General features: G+C 40.1%; 1 protein-coding gene across 1 annotated transcript in view; it reads left to right on the plus strand.

The window, feature by feature from the left end:
* Positions 1-21,981, plus strand: part of tmem178b (transmembrane protein 178B) — a 106,634-nt gene that overhangs the window by 44,629 nt on the left and 40,024 nt on the right. Inside the window, exon 3 of the mRNA XM_035675097.1 lies at positions 8,105-8,218. Within this exon, the coding sequence (XP_035530990.1) occupies positions 8,105-8,218 (114 nt within the window). The remainder of the gene's footprint in view (positions 1-8,104; positions 8,219-21,981) is intronic.

Below are 21,981 nucleotides of genomic sequence, written 5' to 3' on the forward strand. Positions count from 1 at the left end.
AGAGCAGGTCTAGACCGTACTCATTAGATTAGGTAGATGACCACTTTCATTATAATGTGTTATTTGTGGATTTCAGATCATCAGAATCAGAAATATTTTAATAATCCCAGAGGGAAATTATTTAAAATTTAGAAAGATTTGAGAGGTTAATATCAAAGTATTGGCAATAAAATATGAATGTAATATGAGTTACCCCCTTTTTTTTATCTGGATGAAGAACCCTAGCAAACTTCATTGTGTCATTTCTCAAAGTGAAATAATATTGGACCTCAGGTGGACGCTCACACGACTCCACATGAATACTAATGTTGCTCTGTGTCTACTGGAAAAATTTAACTATTTGCTAACACGTTCAATGTAATAACTTTATTTATCTGCCCAGTTCTGGTTTTTTAAAACCCAGTGATGGGCTTAATTGGCAATTGGTTATTAGCTGTGATAATATTAATCTTTGCAGATACACAGAAAACATAGATAGATACAGCTTTACTAGAGGACATCACAACATGGGGAAATCATGAAGGTTTTCTCCAATTGGGTTACACTGTGAAATCTGGTCTTATAAAAACCAAATTTCTCCTTGATGCTTCTCTTGTGCTGTTTCCTTCACTCCCAACATGTTCCTGTGTGTTTGCCAGGCTCTGGACTGAGTCATGCGGCTGCTGCTGTAGGAACGGCTGTTCGTTGCTGCAAAAAGCTGTTGACTCATGTTAGTTCACATCTTCAGTGACCCAGACCAAATGACTTTGTTTTGGAGTGAATACATAATTGCTCCTCCACAGGTAAATATTTGGAAATGGTCAAGACTAGGCTTCTGATCGCTGCATTTTAAACACTTAAGGATTTTTTTAAAGCATTGTGTGGTGCCTTATCCCTTTATAAATATTTAAATTGGAAGGCTGGATTACCTGAGGCGTGAATACATTTTAGAAAATGCACTCTAAAAGCAGACTGAATGGGTTCACAGGATGTGCTTTTATCCTCTCTCCCCAGCCTATACTTCATGTTATTTACTGCTGTAAAACTAAGAGGATCTTAATCATTTTCTGGGTAAAAAGTGTTGCTTGGCAATGCCTATTCAGTTAGTTGTTGTCGTATGTATCATGTCATTTGTCTTCTTTTTTAAGATAAGCAGATGCCATATGTGGTGACTGTCAGCACACAACAACAGTTTACCTGTGCTCAGACACTCGAGAAGGAACCTGTTTATAAACTCAGCATATGGCCAGGGGCCTTCTGATTCAAATTACTACCTCAGAAATACATCTGCACATTAAGTTGAATCGTTTTCTTTATATGCCCTTGAAAAGGCGAACCCATCTCTGTCATGTTTTTTTTGTGGTAAAATAGTAATAAAATAGTTATTAAAATTATATTCTTACAAAAACTATAAAAAATATAAATAAACTATAAAAAATCAATTCAATGAACTCTCCCGGAAAAAATAATGAAAAGATGCACTTAGTAAATTTAAATACGCTGCTGAATTCAATTCAATTCAAAACAGTTGTTTTTGTATATGACAAAAGTTAGCTCAGGAGACTTTTCAAATGCAGTTCTAGATCGTACTCCATAAAATTACTTATTACTAATTACAGAGACCCTGTTCCCACCATGAGCAAACACTTGGCGACTGCGGCAAGGAAAAACTTCCTTTTAAGAGGCAGAAACCTTGGACAGACCCCGACTCTAGGTGGGTGGCCGTCTGCCTCGACCATTACCATAAATACTATTAAAATTGTGTGTGATTCAATAAAATCTTAACTTTAACCAGATGAGTTCAGTGTTAGGATAAACAGGCTTGGTCATAGATATCTACCATATTATACAGGTGTTCTACAAATGATCCCATCAATACTGAAATCACTCATCAGATGTCTACTCCCGGCCCATGTTTTGTCCAACAAACTATTGACATATCTTCTTCTCAGCATAATGCACATACATGTATCCCTGCTATCTGACACTCATTGTTCTCAGTGGGAGGGCTGGGGGTGAGGATAAGCCCAGCATTAGCTCACTCCTCTCCTCAGAGAGAGAGAGTCGACTGAGGTGTGCAGTAGTGAGTTCCACTCGGCTGGCTGTGTGGTGACTTTAGCCTCTGTTTTATTAAAAACTGTCATGGGGGAAACAACAAGTCACTTTAAGCACATCATCATTGGCTCTGTGATGGAAAAAAAGAGATGCTCGGTTAAGTAGTTCTGCAACAGTGTTCTGTTGCACTGTCACTTTTTCAAGGTGGCATTGTAATGTGGGGACTGCTGCATGTAGAAGTATGGCGAATGTAAGGTATATTTTGGACTCCAGTTGAGCTGCAGTGGATATACCTTGAAGAGGTGTTGCTATAAATTCTCAGACAAAAAGACAGGAAGAATGCCCTTGTGATAATGGAGTCTCCAGCCCCCTGTCAAGCTTTATGCTTACTCATCCATCCCTACAGTACAGCAGCTAAATATGTGAAAGTCACTTCACATAACAGTGCAGTGCATGACATGTTTCAGACTAACTAATAACTTTGTTAATAGTGTGTAATGTAGTAGTTGGTGTTAATGCAGTTTGAGGTTGTGCTTATGTATTTATAATCTTAGTTATTTTTCATGAATGCAATTATAATGTAATGTTGTAAAGTAATGTTTTTTTTTAATATCAAGTTTTATGACTATTGGTAATGATATGAATCTCTATAAATAACTTAAATTAAGGCACAGAGTAATGAAACCTAGTTAGTATTAGTTAGTATTAACCTAGTGAGGCAGCTGGACTCCCTGGTCCTTTAAAGGTGTTGATAGGTATAGTTTTGAGCTGTGGACAAAGTTAAGCTAGCTCCTTACCCCTGCACCTACTGTAAGACGTGGTCCTCACTAGGGAGGATTCTGGTGACTAATTTGGTTGTTATTTAAATTTAAATTTAGACTTGTCCACTAGCACTGAATAGTGCCATCTCTAACAGATTTGTTGTATGAGGTTAGATGGTAGAGAGTGAAATCAGCTGCTAGAATCCCAAAGCAGACAGCCCTAATTATATATTATGTCTTTAACTTCACAAAGATGGGTGGGACACCGATGAGTCTTGCTCAGAAAATGGGATGTTTTTGGAGGCTCTCCTGCTTTGTCATTTAGGAATGAGGACTTGATGGGTCGATGCAATAAAACTGTGTTGGCATTCAATGTCCATTTGTGGAAAAGGTAACAGAGAATGTCTAAATCTGTTGTCTAAAAGATGTCAAGGGGGAAATTAAGCTACCAGTGTTGAATTTGTTGGTATTAGGATTCCTTGTCTATGGAGAACCCTACCAAGGGGAATTCCTAGGACTTTAAATTTTTAGAAGCCTGAGTATTTTTGGTCCTCTGCAAGAGGGGCAAACACTCTCCATTTTTTTTTTCCTTTTGGAGGAGGAGAGATGTGTCAGAGGACTTCTTGCACCTTTTGTTGTGCCAATGACATGAAAAAACAGCTTTCTGCTTTCATCTGCTCAAAATCTCTCTTGGACTCTCACCACTTGTCAGGACAGGGCCCTCACTCCCCAGTTCCCACTCTTTAAACCCAAGCACATCTTCAACAATACATTCAGTCCAACCAATATAATAGACCAAGTTTCCCGCATAACAGTTGGCAGAGCAATATTGATCACCTGAATGATAATTGTTCATGTGAACGAGTACCAGCAGCCCATTGTTGATCAGTGCTGCTGACCACATTGCAGCAGCGGAACAGCCTTTTAAAACCCAACGTCTAGTAACTTCCTTAATGTAGTATCTATTTGTGAGCAGTATGGAGTGGGGGCTTATTGAACAGTGGTAAGATGTGTTCAAATGAATGCTGGTTAGGTAATAGAAGCCCATTGCCAAATGAGCCTCTTGTCAGGGCCATCAGTTTTATTGGCCTTTTTGAAATCCCTCCAGGTCTCAGAGGCTTCCTCAAACAACAAAAAAAAACCTTCCAGCTCAATGACTCCACTGCACAAGACATATCACTGCTAGCAACCTTTCTGTTCATTCAATAACATCAGCAGAAGTCTGTGTTTTAAAGCCAGCGGGATTGCACAGAGTTAAGATCTTCTTAAAAGACTGCACAAGGGAAGCAGCTCTGAAGTAACAGGAGATGTCTTGTGGGAGCCTTAAGGCAAGCCTTCACTGAGTACATGGATTACATATGAACATCATTGATTAATCAGTGTTGCATTACAATGCCAGGCACTAGGGACAAGGTTGTAAGGTTAGAACATTTGCAGGATTTTACTCCTAAACAGAAGCACCTTCCTGGAGACATGAATGGAATGGCAGAGTTAGCTGACTGTCCATCTAGTTCAGGTCTTATTCCTATGGGCATAGAGTACTATAGATGATTTTTCACGTTCATGTTATCCACCTGTTTGTAGCATTGACAATGTCACAGTTTCAAAAAGTATAATCTGAACCCTAGAGCTTGGATTTACCACCTGCCGCAAATAAATTACTTGTGTTTGAGAATCCAGATTTGGTAAGAGGGGAAGAAGACTTGTTGGAACTGGAGGTGGGATGAGCAAGCAGGAACCACCAAATCACTGTGTGACTAACTATAAGACATGCCATTTAAGCAAATATACTGTACTTTTCTTCAAGCATTGGTATCTCTAATTGAACAATGATTACAAAACCACCACCAAGACACAAACTTGAAGATATAAATTCTATTATTGCGACCAGAACTTGCGTAGTTTTCTTGGATCAACATCCGCTGGAAATTTAGCATCATCGACCATCAGCCACAGCTTTGGTTTCTATGGTAGCGTCTGCTTTGTCTTATGTACCTATGACAGCAAAACTAATGTAAAGCCAGACAGCAGGCAGCTTTTCTGTGTTGAACATTACGCTGTGTCTACATATGAGGCACTTCAGCCATGTGGTCCTCAGACAAAACAGATAAGCTTGTTATTTATTTAAATAAATCCAGAGGCTGCATAACGTTTCACTTGCGCTATACATACATAAACTGCACCCATACTTTTACACTTATTTTCTTAAATTTTATACACATGACTAGTATATGTTGAAAACATGATCGATGAACGAGCACATGTGACAATGCCACGGTGGATCGGCATGTGTATTACATGCTTTGGCATGATACTAGATTGCAAGAGCAGATAACACTGAAAACAGTAAATATCAATCTATATATCCTATACTTTTCAGAAACCTTGTTCAAGTGTCAAGTAGTTTACATTTTTTTTATTATTTGCAGAAATAGTATCTTAGTAGGTATGCTGTACCCGCTAATGGAACCATGGTTTCATCACATACATCTAGTGGGAGTGATGGGGTGCCTACTGCACCACAGATAAAGAGATAGTCATGAATGGGTAATTAGCATTGTCAGCAGTTGTGGTCTCCTGGGTTTGCTTGTTTGTGCCTTTGTGTGTGTGTGTGTGTGGTGTGTGTGTGTGTGTGTGTGTGTGGTGTGTGTGTGTGTGTGCATGCTGCAGGCGAAGAGGCATGGCGGGGGGGGGGGGGGGGGGGGTTATCCTAGTTGTCTCTGTTTGTGCAGTTCAAATCTCCCAGGGCTCCAATAATGCAATTTTCAGTAAGCCATGCAGCCTTGCCAGAGATAATTAGAGCAGATATGCAGAAATGTTGTCAAAAGGAAGCAGCTCTTTTCTTACTGTCTTGGTAAGAACATATAGTATTACAGCCACAATCCTCACGTTGTGTTACTACTGGGGTAGTGCTGGCACTGTCCCAGGCAGATACTAGACAACAGTTATTTAAATAACAACAGTAAACTACATAAGATAACAGTAACAGGAAACAGCAGACATGAAAAGTACATGTGCGCAAATATCAAAATTTTGACAAGAGGATTTTTTTTACTTGGCTGAGGTGGAAATGTTTGTGTTTGGATTAAAGCAAAATGTGAGAAAGTACATGGAGCCCGGTTTAGCAAATAAATCATGACGTGCATGAAGCGTGTGACTTCCACTGAATCTTCTGCTAAAGAGGCAAAAAATTGCTACACGGGAATATGAAATCTATGTGGCTCAATTTCCTCAAACAGAAATGTTTCCATCATGTTTCCATATTCATGTTTTCACTCGTTTCCCTGAAACACGGAAGCAATTTTGGGACCAAGTCTGATCCAAACCCGAATTTCTTCCTAAAAAAATATATATTTTCAATCGTTTGTTATTTAGGTGCTTTTTTGTTTTAATTGATTAATTATCAAAAGATAATAAATAATAACTTTTACTCTTATTAAAGTTTCTCAGGACACCACCATTAAAGAAGGGAAATGATAGAAAATAGTTAATTGATTCAGTCTCATAAAATACACTAAACTATTAATTTGAAATTCTGATTCATAATAAAATGAATAACTAAAACCACAAATACCATTAATGGCAAACAAGTTGAAGAATGTGGAATACTCTATAGAAGAGGTTGGTATCACCCACTCTTGTGCAAAATTAAATAGACCAGCATATATAAACACAAGCATTTATTAAAGAGACAATAAAGGCAAAACAGATGAAAACACACAATATACAGTATAATTTAAAAAGGGAACTAAAGAAAAGGGTGTGTGTGTGTGTGTGTGCGCGCGCGCACATGGGGAATTGCGTGCCAGAAAAGGTTTGTATCCTTTGTCCTCTGAAACACGTGTTGGTTAGAGACAAAAAGCATGGAGGAGCGGGAGGGTTGGATTTCCCTCTCCACGTGTGTGCTGAGGTCTAGGCCGAATTTAGATGTGTATGTATGTGTGTGATCTCAGATTAACGGTACCGTTAAATGGGAGTTTGTTGCATGCATGAAGCAAACCATTTAACTAACATCACCTTAGCACTGTCTCAGAGACTACAGTTATCACAGTAACCTGCATTAATACATTGCTCTGCAGAGTTAACAACATCAGTCAGCTAGCACACTTTCTGTTTAAAGCTGTAGATGCTATCTGAAGTTGTTGACTCCTGTTAGCGGTGTGCTAACTAGGGATCGCAGGGTTCAGGCAGAGAATCAAAGTTCTAGTGGGGAGAGCAAAAGAGGCATTGGCTGAAATGCAGTCTCATAACTCATTGGCTATCATCTGACGAAAATATAACTTTTTTATTTGCTTTTTAAAAATGTATCTGCATTCATATGCAGATATCTGTTTGTAAAGATGAGCTGAAATGAGTATTTCTCATCATTCTCATGTATTAAGTTGCTAATCGGACTGCAGAGAAAGCCCAGAGATCCGTTTTCTGGATATCCGCTCGCTACACTGAAGGCCCAGAAACAGTGGACCAGAGGCTAAATCAAAGTGGGCTCCAAGACTATGTGGTTATAGTTAAGTGAAGCTTGTAGTTACGCTTGATTTTACTGTTAGGAGACAGAATTCAAACAGTGGTCTCCAGTCAGATGCTTTGTCTAACCAACCATTCATCTTGAGGCCGGACAGAGTTTTAAAAATGTCATGATACTTCCACCTTTGCTGCTGAAAAATAGGAGTCATTATCCACAGTATTGCAAGAGGTCAATAAGTGTAACCGAGTGGTTGTAAGTGTTCAACCAAACAACCAGTGCTATATTCTTGGAATACATTTTGTGACCCTAAAAAAACCTTTGTGAAACATTTCTCATCATAGTGGTTTGGTGTTTCTACAGCTCGGCGTGTCTCTATTGTTTCAGACATCTTTCTGACTGTCAGTTAAAGTCTACATTGTCAGTGAAACATTTCATCTATAAATCCCACACACATCACCAGGCCACGGGACTCTCAGAGACATTTATAATTATACACCAAACGGCTTCCTTGACTGATTAGTTAATAGCTTTTGAAGAACACATCATTTCTCTGACAGCCATTGTGTGAGAGTTGTAGGTAATAGAAATGTATGTGTTTGTCAGCGATGACACAATAGGGTCTCGTACAACAGCAAATTGCTATTGTTTTAGGGAAGACGAGTGATTTGCCAGTGTTTGGGTATTTAATTAATAACTGCAGACACAGCAGCTGAATCATGACACTGTGGAACAATGTTATCTTCACATTCCATTCAGTCCTCCAGTGTGGGTCTTATGTAAAGACCCATGAGTCAGTGTTGTTTCTGTATAAAGAAAATACATTTATTGTCATTTTTCTCTGCAGGTTCCATTGCAAGGTGTTCCTACATCAAGTATCACTACTCCTCGGCTACGATACCCAAAAACCTCTCCTACAATATCACCAAGACAATAAGGCAGGACGAGTGGCACTCCCTCCGTAAGTTTGTTTCTTTATTCTGTGACACCACTGCATTTTATTTGTACATGGAAGTGCGTTTCATTTAACTTTAACGTTTCATTTTAAATTTCATTTAACTCTCTGAAAAGTGCTCATGTTGTAATGGACATTTTTTAATGAACAGGGGAAGATAAATAGAAAAACGGCACATTAGCCAGAGAGTTATTCAACGCTGTCCTCTATCTTTATGTTTAATTGACTTTCCTCCCTTGAGCTCACAGTGCCAGCCATTAATGTGGCAAAATTCAAGAGCCAATGTGTTAAAAAGCAGGACAATTTCAGTGTGATTCAACCTACAGGCTACAGTACACTAGCCTTCATTTCATCTGATTTGTTGTTTATTTTCCACAGGTAGTGAGGTGTACCATTTCATTTTCAGTGCTCTCTTGGTGTTGACTAAGTGTTCTCTTGAGGTGGTTCAGTGTGTTGCTGTGGGACAGGGAGTGTGCTTGTAGCAGGAAGTAAACCAACTTTTCTGCTGGCCAATGAATACTCTTTGAAGGCGTTAGTCAGGGGTATTTTCAGACTTTTTTGACTGGGGTGGCACAAGTGGGGCACTGACTTATGCAGGAGTGGTATGAAGTATGTGTTTCAGCTTTCCAGTCATTACCAATTTATGCAATTCCAACACTGTTTATGGACCCCAGTATGCAGAAAATACTCTAGGCAGAAATAACAAAAAAAATTTATACCACTGCATATTAATAACTGCAAGATTTTTGCCTGAACTACAGTCTGCAAAGGGTTGACTTGTTGGTATAGAACCCATTTTTTATTCAGATATATTGAGGTCAGATTTCAAAGGGGCCCCTTGAAAATGGCCATGCCAGTTTTTCTATCACCAACCCTAACCTTACCCTAACTTTGGAGCGTTATTTACACCCCACTTTTCGACATGCTAGCCTGACATGGTTGATACAATGGATGCATTAGGTCATCTAGAATGTCATACAAGTATATTCACTCTAGCTTTGAAACAAAGCCTGCTACAGCCTCTCAAAGATGAAGGACAATGGGTGGCACTTTGGCCAGTCAGATTTCAGGGGTGGTCAGTGCCATCCCAAGCACTGACTGTGTAACTACATTTGTCCATTCATCTCTTCACCACTTTGTTCCTAAGCAAAATACTTCAACCATTTCTGACCAGATAGCAGTGAAATGTATTGCATCATGGCACAAATCATGGCTAACAGACAATAACCACCACCACCCGTTTTTATGACGCACCCCTGACCTTCTTTATAGTGCCATTATCTGTTTACAATGTACCTTTGAGCAGCATGACAATGACGAGTCTTGCAATACTTGATCAGAGATCTCCCCACCATATTTGCTTGAACCCTAACAAATGTACACCCCTTACTTCAAGGACATTCCTCCTCCTCTCATTTGTAGTGAAACAAACTGGAGTTACAACGTTATATGGTTCAGCAGTGTTTACAAGCACAAGTTCACAACCGCATGTCACTGGTAAATGGTAAAAGGCGCTGTACTTGTACAGCGCCTTTTGTAGTTTTGTCTCAAAGTGCAGTCGGGGATAGAGCCACTATCAGGTTACCACTTCCAACACTCTGGTGAAAATGTATCTGACATCTTAAACACCAATCAGGAAACTGAATTTGAATAATATCTGTGGCAGATCTTAATGGTCTCCAGAAGACGAATGCTCTTTTGATCCCATAGGTCCAGATGTTTTGGTGACCACCTGACTTTTCTTTTAGAGCTGCTATCTGGCTGTACTGTACACTAGAAATGTCAATACTAATAGTACATTTATGAGGATGAATCCATTCTTTCCATTTTGGACATTCAGTAAGTTTCCTTTTTTCTCCTACTCAGTTTCTAATATCTAATTTGTATACAAGATATTTTTTGTCATGTTTCTCAGGAGATAAAACCTTTTTTAACACATTTAATTACCTTATGGGCTTTTCCCCACTTCTGGTCAGGCTCCAAGGATAGCCAAATCATCAGTATGCTGTTTGTTCTTGTCCAACACTCTCATTTGAGGGCCTGATGAACACTCAATTCCGTACTTTCAGTTGTGATCCAGTTTGAGCCACATACACAACTGTATGTTTCAGTTTTATTTGTCCTGGACCTGTAGAAAATACAGTAACAACTGGAGGACTACCACTCTGCAGCACTGTTTGTCTGTTAGATTATATCAGCATGGGCACAAGCCCTGTCAGAGGAATCTAGAGGGAGTCTATATACTTTTAGGATACCTGCCATTCATGAGCTGCTCCTCTGGGCATGTTGTAGCTCTCCAGTTGACTGGCCACTGAGCCGAGTGGAAACATGGTCTAACCTCAAACTGTCACTGTCTCAGTCTGACTAGTCCTCAACTGTCAGGTGACAAGCTTGGGAAAAGCTCCTCTCTCCTCCAAACCTCAGAGGACCGCTCTGCCGTCTGTTTTATTCTGCCTTCTCCCTACCATGCAGCTCTGTCCTACAAAGCAGAGGGGGAAAAAGCTTCTGTATAGAGGCTGTTCTATAGTATATCCAGGCCAGAGGATATCATTATGTATATATTACTACCTCAAGTTGTACGATTTAATGTTTAAATCTTATTTTCAATGAAATGGTAAGTGGCTACAGTTAGTGGAATAAGAACATAAATTGAAGAAGCATAATCACATGTACAGTGAGTGTGAGCGTGAATGCAACTCCTCTCCAGTATAGTATATAAGGAATCTGGAAACAGCCTCAGACACACTATCCTGTTGAAGGCAAGTTAACTAGCAGCAGTATGGTGCAGCAAGTGTTTTGTAAGGTGTTCTTGTAGCTGTATAGGATTATTGTTATGCATAAAATAATAGTGTTATATGATATTTTTTATTTACAGTCAATATTCTCTGCCGTCAGCATTGCTAAAAAGCATTGCTAAAAACCACTCAAGATGAGTAGACAGGAAAGCTCCTGTGAGTACTTAATCGTGCCTCCCAAGTTGTCAAATACTGTTGCTTGGTCAGTGGCCTTCCAAGTTGTAAAGTATGCCTCTAGCATAATTTGTTGCTGTGGGGCTGTGTACTGAACCTCGATCGCACCAACCGAATTGCGTCGATATTACCAAGTATTGAAAAATGTCTTGTAATTTGTATCATTTTGATACAAATGATGTAAAACTCATCAGCATCAGTGCGGCAATAAGCACACAGCAGGCTGTCAAACGTTCATCGTAGAGGAAGGAAAAACGCTAAGTTTATGCACATAGATAGGACTTGCATTTTTAACCACGTGCTGCTTAACTGCACAGACAACTAAGTGAACTTTTTGCTGCTGTGGTGCAGCCTTTACTCGCTTCGGAGAGCATTTCAGACGGCGTGGTGTTCGTTACATACTGACAGGTAAAAGGAAAGAAACACACCAAAGTTGGTGGTGGATTGTTGTCAGACCCCGGGTAGCTGGTCTCTAGCACAGAGACAGTAAGAGGTCTCACTCTGCCACTATCAAACATTTGTGAAAGATAACAGCTGCTGTTAAAGTCAGGTAACGTAGTATAAAGAGGAAGAAAGTTCACATGTGGAGGTGGTGGGATGGATGTAACTGGATGTTGTGTATATATACAGTATATATAACTTGACTGCAGAGCCCTTCACATTCAGAGATGATGTGACAGGGTTACCTACAGCGTTATATTTTGAAATGGAAGGCCACTGACCAAGCAATGGTATTTAAAGAGTTGGAAGTAAGACCAGACGATTATTGCTTTAGACTCGACAACACCAGATCGATGATTTGCAGGATAGTTGGTTGAAGGTAATCAAGTTACTTCTGGTATAATAGAGAGATATTTGTTGAGCTAATAACTTAAATTTATATGAAATTTCAAAGGATGAGCATATAACCCTCTACAACTCTACATACAATCCCTTATCACAACTCCCTGGGGTTAGGATAAGCAGTGATATGTGGTATGTACGGGGTAGGGTTGGGGTTCTGTAGTTCTTTATATAGCAATATATCCTCTACACAATCTAATTATTTGGTATAACTAAATATTCAATATACTTTTTCCCTATAGCCACACTTGGGCTGCTTGTCGTCCCTCTTGCTGTTTTCCTACTAGTTAATATACTGTATATTTGATTTACCCTCCAGTGAAACAGACATGCTAAGCAAAAATCACTGTTGCATGCCTAGTGCATACAGTATGTTTTCTGCTTTCAAAAGCATACCTGTGATATCTTGCACTTCTCCCAGTCTAAATTTGGTAAATTAGTGAATTGCATCTATGTGTTTATGGCATAACATTGAGCACAGACAAGCTGCACAGTTCCCACTAGGAGATCATCGACCCCAAACCATCTCCAGTGGATGGGCTTTTTAGTTCCAGCCAAGGACAAAAGACATCACATTTATTGGTTTAAATAGGAGAGCTGCTGCTGCGTATGCAAATGCTCTGAAGATGTTTGCTTTAGTTACTGCCATTCTCTGCTTTGGTTTTGGCTCATATGCATAGGAATGGGAAGGATGCGTTTCATCTTTACTATCTGGGTAAGCTCAGAAAAACACATAACTCATATTTATGGCAGGAAGGTCACCCCACTCCAGTCAGAGATGTTTAATGTCCTTATTACCAGGCCTATCCGCTCACCATATGAGTGTGACATAACTCCACTCTTCTAACCAATGGCCTGTCACTCCGATGTTGGTATGAAAACGAAAAATAGAAGTAGCGAAAGGGGTGAATAAACAAAGCCCTGTTCGCTGAGTGAGCATCTGCCCTCACTACCAAATCAATAAGAAGTGGCAGATTAAATCACAGCACTGAATGACCCACTAATGAGAAATTACATGTAGGGCTTGAACTGGGGAGTCTCAGGGGACAGTGAGCCTGTGTCTGACTGCAGACTGACCATGGATCAGACTTAACACACAGTCATAGTTAAGACATAGTAAGTTCATCAATTGCATGAGGCTGATACCTAATTCTGTTCTCTTGAGCAGAACGGGATATTTAGAATTTCCAAATGTTACTGGACTGAATACTGATCAAATTGGGATTTCGTGGGGGTTGTGACGTTAAGAAAACTTATGTGTTGTTTTACTGCCATTTCTTTCACATTGTAAGCTTTTCCCTTAGGGGAAAGTCTTTTTGGGTTGCATGTTACATAGTTTGGTTATTATGTCACTTCCTGAGGGGTTGATAAGAACACCAGGAGAAAAGCGTTAGCTAGCTAACAACTTTCCATAAGGATCACATTAACAAAACAGCTTGGTGCTGGTTCTTCCTACTATATGATCATATGTTAAAATCACTAGAGCAGTTGTTTCCTTATAATGAGACATAATAAGTCTTTACAGCTGCCATCATCACAGGAGATAGACCCTCAGGTTGTTTCCATACAGTGACATACACTTACACTTAGTAAGTTAAGCTTACCAAGTTGGTAGAAGTAAAGAATAGGCGTGTCAGATGCAGTTATATAGCTCTAGAAAAGCAAACTGCAGAAACTAGTTTTTTGACTGTCCAGCCAAATCAACAATGGAACAGCAGTGGAACAGCAGTTATGTGCTCATTAAATATGTATTCTTTTAGTAATGTTCATGGCTTAACCAATTATTTGACCTATGACCCCAAAAATCATAGAGATATAATATATGGGTATTGTATATTCAAGGCAAAGGGATTTCTTGATTACATTATTTCTGTATGGTTTATTGTAGAAAAAAAATATTATTAATGTGGTTTAACCTGTTAAGATGGCTGACATTTGTAATATTTATGTAAACCTATTTTTAGGTTTAGACTCTTAAAAAGAAATACATATTAATCAGACTTAGTTTAATAAATGTTAAAATTGTATTGTTTGCTATGTAGATTACAAGTACAAGTTATATAAATTATGATTTAGCTACATAGTGTGCAATGTCACTCCTGATTATGGTTGTACTATCTTGTCCTGTCTAGCTAGCTAGTACTACCACATTTATATACAAACTATTATTACTATGACTATTATTACTATTACTACAATCGACTTAGTTAATAATTCACAGATGAAGTAAGATTTTCTAGTGGAGAACACAAAGATTCCCTTCTTTGGTTTGTCCTGAAATTGGCTAGAATACAGGATTTACAGACACTGAAGCTACATTTATCAATTTGGACAGCTATCACAGACCGCAGTAACTGCAGCTGAAGTTCTAGGAAATTGCAGTTACTGTTACTGTCATTTTTATGTAGTTTTCTTCTGTAAGATTTTGACCAAATTTGTAGTTCAACACCAGCACATTAAACAAGTGTTAAAGACTGAACTCTTTCAGCCATTCTAACAAATCTTTGTGCAGCCCCTGCTTGGAAGTGGAAGGCCAACTACTGCTTTTTACAGATGAGTAACCCCACTTCCACTCAGCCCTTTTGGGCTGTTTGGTCAGCAGGCAGAGTTTAATAGTTTGCTGTTAAACTTCAGAGATGTCCTGGATCAAATCCACCCACACTGCCTCGGGCCTTGTATGGATTAAGTAAGAATGACAACCTAGTCTTGACTTTCATGAAGTGTGTGAAATTGAGCTCAGGCAGCCCTGACAATTTCTCTCACTCCCATTACATAGATTTGAGGAAACAGTGGGGTGACATTGACACTGCTTCAAAGACTCGGAGATGAACATGATACTCATTTGTTTCTGTCAGTCAAAAAAGCCGCAGCGACTCACAGTGGCACCCGCGCAGCCGGGAACCAAAACCCCCTTTTTCTATTACTGCTGAACATCAAAGCAACAGCAGAGTACACAATATCCCTTCTCCCACCCCCATTGTCTGTCACAGATGCAGGCAACATACATTTTGACGCTGGCTTTTAGGGAGGACAGGATGGAAGGAGGTTTTCTCATACTGCAGCTTAGGGATTTTGTTACTTCAAAAGGAAGCATAAGTTGTTAGCTGGGGAAAGCTGTCAATAAGTGACAGTGTATAATCCAAGGCTGCAGTAAAAGGTTGTGGCTGAGGCTAATTGTTCAGCAGACAGCCACTCCCACTCAATCTCATTGCGCTGATGTGGCTGCTGCAGTTGATAGATTATGCAGTGAGCAGACCTGCATGAAGATGACGGGGATTTAACTCATTGAGAAGCATTGATTCACGGCTATTTAAAAGCTTTGTGGGGTCGCTGCTTTCATCCTGTTAAGCTGGGTAAGGTAGAACCTGTGCCCTCAATGCCATTACAGTCTCTTTCACACTCGTGCACAAACAATGTGATCTGTCAGTTGGTCTGTCTGTGTCTTACTGTCAGGGGAGTTTGGGCATACGTGTCTTCCTCAGCAGTTTGCCTGTGCAGCTGGAAGGTAAACCAGACCACTGGGAGGTCCCCAGTAAGCAATGAGTCCAAATATATGAGGAGGAAGAAGCAGACAGAGCTCAGTAATACTTTTGTTACACACGATGAAACAGTTTAAAATATTAGATGAACTGGATCGGCAAGAAGCATGTCAAATGTGAAATTAGATCCTGTTTAACTTTGTAAACACTATGGAGCAGATTTTGATATTAAAACGCCAATCAACTTTGTTCTAAATCAAAATTGATTTAGAACAAACAACTTTATTTATATATATCTATGTTATAAACTGTGGGCATTTTTTCAGTAGTATTTTTAGCTTTAATAAAGAAAAGGTAGAGGGTGATAGCTTTGAGCCTGTGGCACTGATATTTGCACTGCTAATATGCAAATGTGGTGGTATGGAGGAGACAGTAGACAATACACAAATGTCTCGTGGTTGCTAGGCAGCTTAGCATCTGTACCATGATATCCCCACAGAGTGCTGGGTGGAGATCAGCTCATCAGCTTTCACCTCCACGCCATACATGTCACATCGGAAGAATCCTTTCAAGGACTGAGGTGATAATTAAAGATCCTGATGTCACTCTGACAGTCCTTTTGAGTTTTCCTTATCAAACACAGAGCCCAAACCCCGTCTCAACCCTGCTAACATTTCCTTGGTGAATTGGATGTCAAGCAGAAAGACAAACAAAGGCAAAACAGCGATATATGCACCACATCATCATGTCATTGTCATCACTCTAGATTGTCATTGGTTTGTATGTATGTGTTTCATATTCAACACAGGTGCCCTCTGTACATTATCAATGTCTGTGTATGTGCTCCATCCTCAGTATTATCCAGCATGTGTGTGTGTGTGATGAAGATGGGGGCCCTAGTTTCCGCTGTTGTGTAAAAAATCTTCAAATGTCTCCCCTCAGGGCATCACTTTGATGCGAGGCAGATCGAATGATCATCAGTGTGTGTACAGTGTAAACAGCTTTAGAATTGTTGGAAGGCATATTGTTACACTTTTGACAGAGGTTAGCAGTTTCTTCGACTTCTAGCTTTTGAGCTAAGCTAAGCTAAACACCTCCCAGACCTTTGCTACAGACAAATTGGAAACGCTTGTTAAATATGAGATTGATATTGATATTATCTTCCACATATACCACCTAGGAAGCTCACATCCATTTCCAAATATACATTTGCAGATGTACATAGTTCTTTTTCAATTATCTGTAGCCAGAAGCAGAAATATTTGTTGCGTTTGTATGAACGGCCAATTCTGAGAAAAAAATCATCATGGTTATTTTGGGCTCAGAGACTACACATTTATAACACAAAGTCTGTGTTTCATAGACATGGCAGGGAGGGATTTATGTAAGACGCTATTGATCCAGGGTTTTAGACACTTGGATCTTGGCCTCTGCTTCTTCCATTTTGAAGTCCCCCATGGAATAGCAATTCTAAATCACTGGAATCCTCTTTTGAATCTACCAAAACACCAATATCCAACGGTCATTGAACTTCCTTTTCTACACACTTGTGAGCTGTTCCATAGAGTTTCTGTTTATACAGTGGATTGTATAGTATCATATTTGAGTGGACATTAAGCAAATCTCCAAATCCCACTTCCTCTGGACTATTAAAATAAATGTGTCAGTAAGTTTATTTCTGGGAGATCTCACTTCAGTCAGTTACCTGTTATTTTTCTGTATAGTATTTACATTAGCTGCCATTGTGGTGCTAGACAGTAGTAATCAGAAACACATTTTTAGATGTAGTTTCAGTGTGTCCTGAAATGTTAATTCAAGGTTTTCTGCCCTTAAGATGCACATTTGGGATACTGTAAAAATAACTTGTTAACCTCTGTACTAATATTTGAAGTTCAGTATTAATATTCCAGATATCGATAATATACTTTTGGGGTAACCTATAGAGCTGGCACTGATCAAGCTCATCAAGGTTTACAACTACAGTGAAGTCCCAAAGAGAAAATATCATTCACTTGCAAAACTACAGTTTGCCACAACACTGTCTAAGGTTGCATTGCTTCTAGCTCTATAACTCACAGTTAACTTGATGGCGATGGCTTGAGCATTTGTCAATGTCAGACTCAGTATGTACCAGTACCAGTATGTACCAATGAGAGCATGGGGGAACCACTCAGCCTGGAAGAGGTGCAGGATGCTATTAGGAAGATGAAGAACAACAAGGCTGCCGGTCCTGACAGCAATCCAGCAGAGGTCCTAAAGGAAGGCGGCCCTGATCTCCTTAAACACATCCATGCCCTGCTTCTCAAAATATGGGAACAAGAGAAAATCCCTGCACAACTTAGGGATGCCCTGGTTGTCTCAATCTTTAAGAAAGGAGACAAGGCAGACTGCGAAAACTACCGTGGCATTTCTCTCCTGTCCACCACAGGGAAAGCCCTGGCTCGGGTTTTGGCCAACAGACTCCCCCCTCTGTCAGAAAGCATCCTTCCAGAGTCTCAGAGTGGTTTTCGCCCAAACAGAGGCACTACAGATATGATATTCATTGCTCGCCAACTTCAAGAAAAATGCCGGGATTAAAATCTACCACTATATATGGCCTTCATAGACCTCAGCAAAGCCTTTGACTCAGGGAACCGTCAGGCCCTCTGGCTGGTTCTGGCAAAGATTGGCTGCCCAGAAAAATACATACAGGTACTGAGACTGTTCAATTAAATTCAATTCAATTCAATTTTATTTGTATAGCACTAATTCATAACAGAAGTTATCTCAGGACACCTGCATGACAACATGTCAGCTACAGTCCTCATTGGCAATGGAGATGAAACAGAACCCTTCGGGATTGACACAGGAGTCAAATAAGGATGTGTCATTGCTCCAACACTGTTCTCCATCTTCATTGCTGCTATCCTCGATCTCACAGGTAAACATCTGCCCCAGGGAGTCAAGATTATGTCCAGAACAGACGGGCAACTCTTTAACATCAATTGATTCAGGGCTAAAGGTTGAACCACTACCATATCCATCATGGAGCTGCAGTATACGGACAACAACACCCTCGTAGCCCTCTCAGAAGAGGACTTACAGTGCATTCTGGTTGCCTTCACAAAAGCATACAAACAGCTTGGTCTAGCCATCAACATAAAAAAGACTCAAATCCTCTATCAGTCACCACCAAACAGTACTCCTGTCCTGCCCCCAAACATCTCAATTGACAACATCAAATCGGAAAATGTGGATCACTTCCAATATCTGGGCAGCCTCTTATCATCAAAAGCCAACATTGATGATGAAATACACCACCGCCTCAGCTGTGCCAGTGGGGCGTTTTCAAGGCTAAGGAAAAGAGTTTTTGAGAACCGCAACCTTCTGGCAAAGACCAAAATCCTGGTCTACAAAGCCATAATGCTACCCACTCTACTGTATGGATCAGAGGCCTGGACCACATACAGTAGGCACTTAAAAGCTCTCGAGGCATATCACCAGAGATGCCTCCAGAAAATCCTCAGGATCAGTTAGGAGGATAGACGCACCAACACCAGCATCCTGGAGGAGGCCGGCATCCCCACCATCACTGCCACCATCGCTCAACACCAGCTCAGATGGACCGGTCACGTTGTTCGTATGCCTGACTTTCGCCTTGCAAAACAAGTCCTCTACTCCCAGCTTGCTGAAGGAAAAAAGTGCCCTAGGAGGCCAAAAGAAGAAAACAAACATCAAAAAGTTCCACATAGACCTTAAGACTTGGGAGGACATGACAAAAAACAGGCCGACATGGAGAAACCTTGTCTGTGAGGGTGCTGCACTCTATAATGAAGAGCACCACCATGCTGCAGAACACAAACGCAGACTCAAAAAGGAGAAAGCATCCACCAAACAGGTCCAGCCCAAACCCACCACCACTTTCACCTGCCCACACTGCACAAGGATCGGCCTCTATGCCCATCTGAAGACCCACAAGGACCAAGGATGACAGTCATACTCAACTAAGAGTGACCGCTGATGATGATGATGACGTAGATATACATTCCGAACTGGAAAAAAAAACATGAAAAATGTTGCCTAGGGCCCCAAAAGGGCTCTGCCCAGCATTGGGTTCATGTACAACAATATTATTTGAGCTGCAGTTTCCGAGTAAGTTTGCAATGCTATTTAAGGTTGTAATGCTTCTATTTATATAAAAGGCTGTGGCTATTTCCTGTAAGCAGTACCAGTACCAGGTATATACCAAACAGGAAAAAAACACCTTTTTTGCACTAATGAACATGAAACATTTTGCCTTTCATCAAAAAAGAGCTCTGTCCAGCCTTGGGTTTATTATACACACATAATAATAACATTTTCAGTATGTGCTAGTCTAGCATAGACCAAGGAAATAAGGTGTAAGAGGAAGAACACAAGAAGTGGCTGATGATAAGTAGAAACTGGGCCTATTGTCTGCAGTATTTTTATAGATTTTAATTTTGATCATAAAATGTATAAACCTACATATTATGTTGTCATCCTATGCATTCAAAAGTATGTATCTTCTTTTTTTTTTTAAGTATATTTTTGGGGGTTTTTTATTGCCTTTAATTGATAGAGACAGCCGAAGGTAGACAGGAAATGGGCTGCAGAGAGAGAGGTGATGACACGCAGCAAAGGGCCGCAGGTTGGACTCGAACCCTGGGCCGCTGCAAAAAGTATGTATCTTCTATAGGCAGAAAACCTGCTGCTGTCGGGTATCTTGTACAGATGTATCAGTTGAGCTCCAATCAGCCTTGTCAGCAATATTGTGTACGGTCCTTCTTGCGGAAAACTTCCGTTTGCAAGCAATGTACTATATGTTATGTTCAAACGTGACGAGAGAAAGGTCAACGCAAGCGATTATTTATGAGGAATAAGAGTCACTGAGCTGCTGTTAGGAACATCCTGTATCACATGTCTGTAGGAAACACTCTGCTTGTTCTCTATATCATCACATTAAATCTTTTCCAGCCAGCATGCACAGGATTTTAGTCTGGCCTCATCATGTCACCAACCATCATTGACATGGATGAGTGTTACAACTTCAAAAAGTTTCCTGCATGTTCTCCTGCTGTCTGATTTTGAGTTAAAGAAATTATGCTAAACAGCAGGCAATTACGGTGAAAATAATTAGCGGAGAAATCAGTTTGTTTCCATATTTAGACATGGTGAAGGGACTGCTGATTGGCTTGACAAGCGTTACTCACAAACACACTGTCTCACACACTATCTCTCAGTCTCTCACACATAAACATGAAGTGGATCTGAAGGTATATGGATGAAGCAGCAGCAGACATTGCTATGGATGCACTCCCTCTTGTTGTGAATGATTGATGGAAAGTACAATTAAGCATAATTAACAGGGCGGAAAAGCTGCAGAAACACATAGCTAGCAGTCCTGGATGCACCTCATTACGCTTCTGTGTTTCAGGCACTCCAGATTAGAGGAAATCAGTTGTGTCCAGCCATGTGACCACAGTGCCCACAGGCCCAGTGATTCATCACTGCTCATCCATATAAAGCCTAAATCCAGAGGGAAGAGCTGTGAACCGTCTTAGTCAAGCTGGACAACCACTGTCTCTAATCCAGAGAGCTTGAATAGAGGGCTGACCAACAGTCATGCTCATGAGCACAAATAATGTGCTTCCAACAAATATTTATTTTCTCAATAATGGAAACTGAATATGGTGAAAGGAGACTTGCGATGTTGTGTCATTTTAATTCAGCAGTGGTTTTGACTAACCTGGACTTGCGAGAGTATTTTTTGAAAGTGCTGGCCCTTTTCCAAACAGGATCCAGTGACAACATCCATCTGGCACAGTCAGGTTAGGTTTCCACTAGGATTAGAGGTTGGCCCAATCAGCCAATTCTTAACGTCTGCTGATGTTTAGAAATGGCCTTAATAAGTCCAGTCATGGGCCCGTCATGAATATTCATTTGTGTGGTCCAAGAATGATTTGACCATATAACAAGCATAAATTAAAGTGGTCTAAGGCAGACATTTAATAATGAATCGGTTATGAATGTCCATTGATGTTCAGAAGTGGTCTTCAGCAGACATCATGAATGTCTATTAACATGATCTTGAAAAGAGTTTTCGCCCAGTTCTGAATGTCCATAATTTGTATTATATCCAGATATTGAACAAGTTTAGGACATTAATATGATACCCAAATGTAGTCCTGATGTGATATGGACATAATCTACACGCCCCTGTGAGATTGAGCATAATGAGGTTTCGACAGGGTGGTTGACTCTTGAATAGTAACTAACACTAACTCAAATATTGTATTTAGGTACGATGTTGAGCTAAAAGGGTTATGCTTCTTACACTGTAGAAGCATAAATCAGTTTAAATTAGCACCTCCAACATTAAAATGCTGCTTAGTTAAGAATAAACCTATAATACTTATTATCATAACACTATGAAAAAGAGGCCATCCTTTGCCCATAATGACTACTTGCTTCCTTTGTA

Source organism: Morone saxatilis, unplaced genomic scaffold, assembly GCF_004916995.1.
Source record: "Morone saxatilis isolate NCDOM2014 unplaced genomic scaffold, NCSU_SB_2.0 Contig10, whole genome shotgun sequence".
NCBI lineage: Eukaryota > Metazoa > Chordata > Actinopteri > Moronidae > Morone > Morone saxatilis.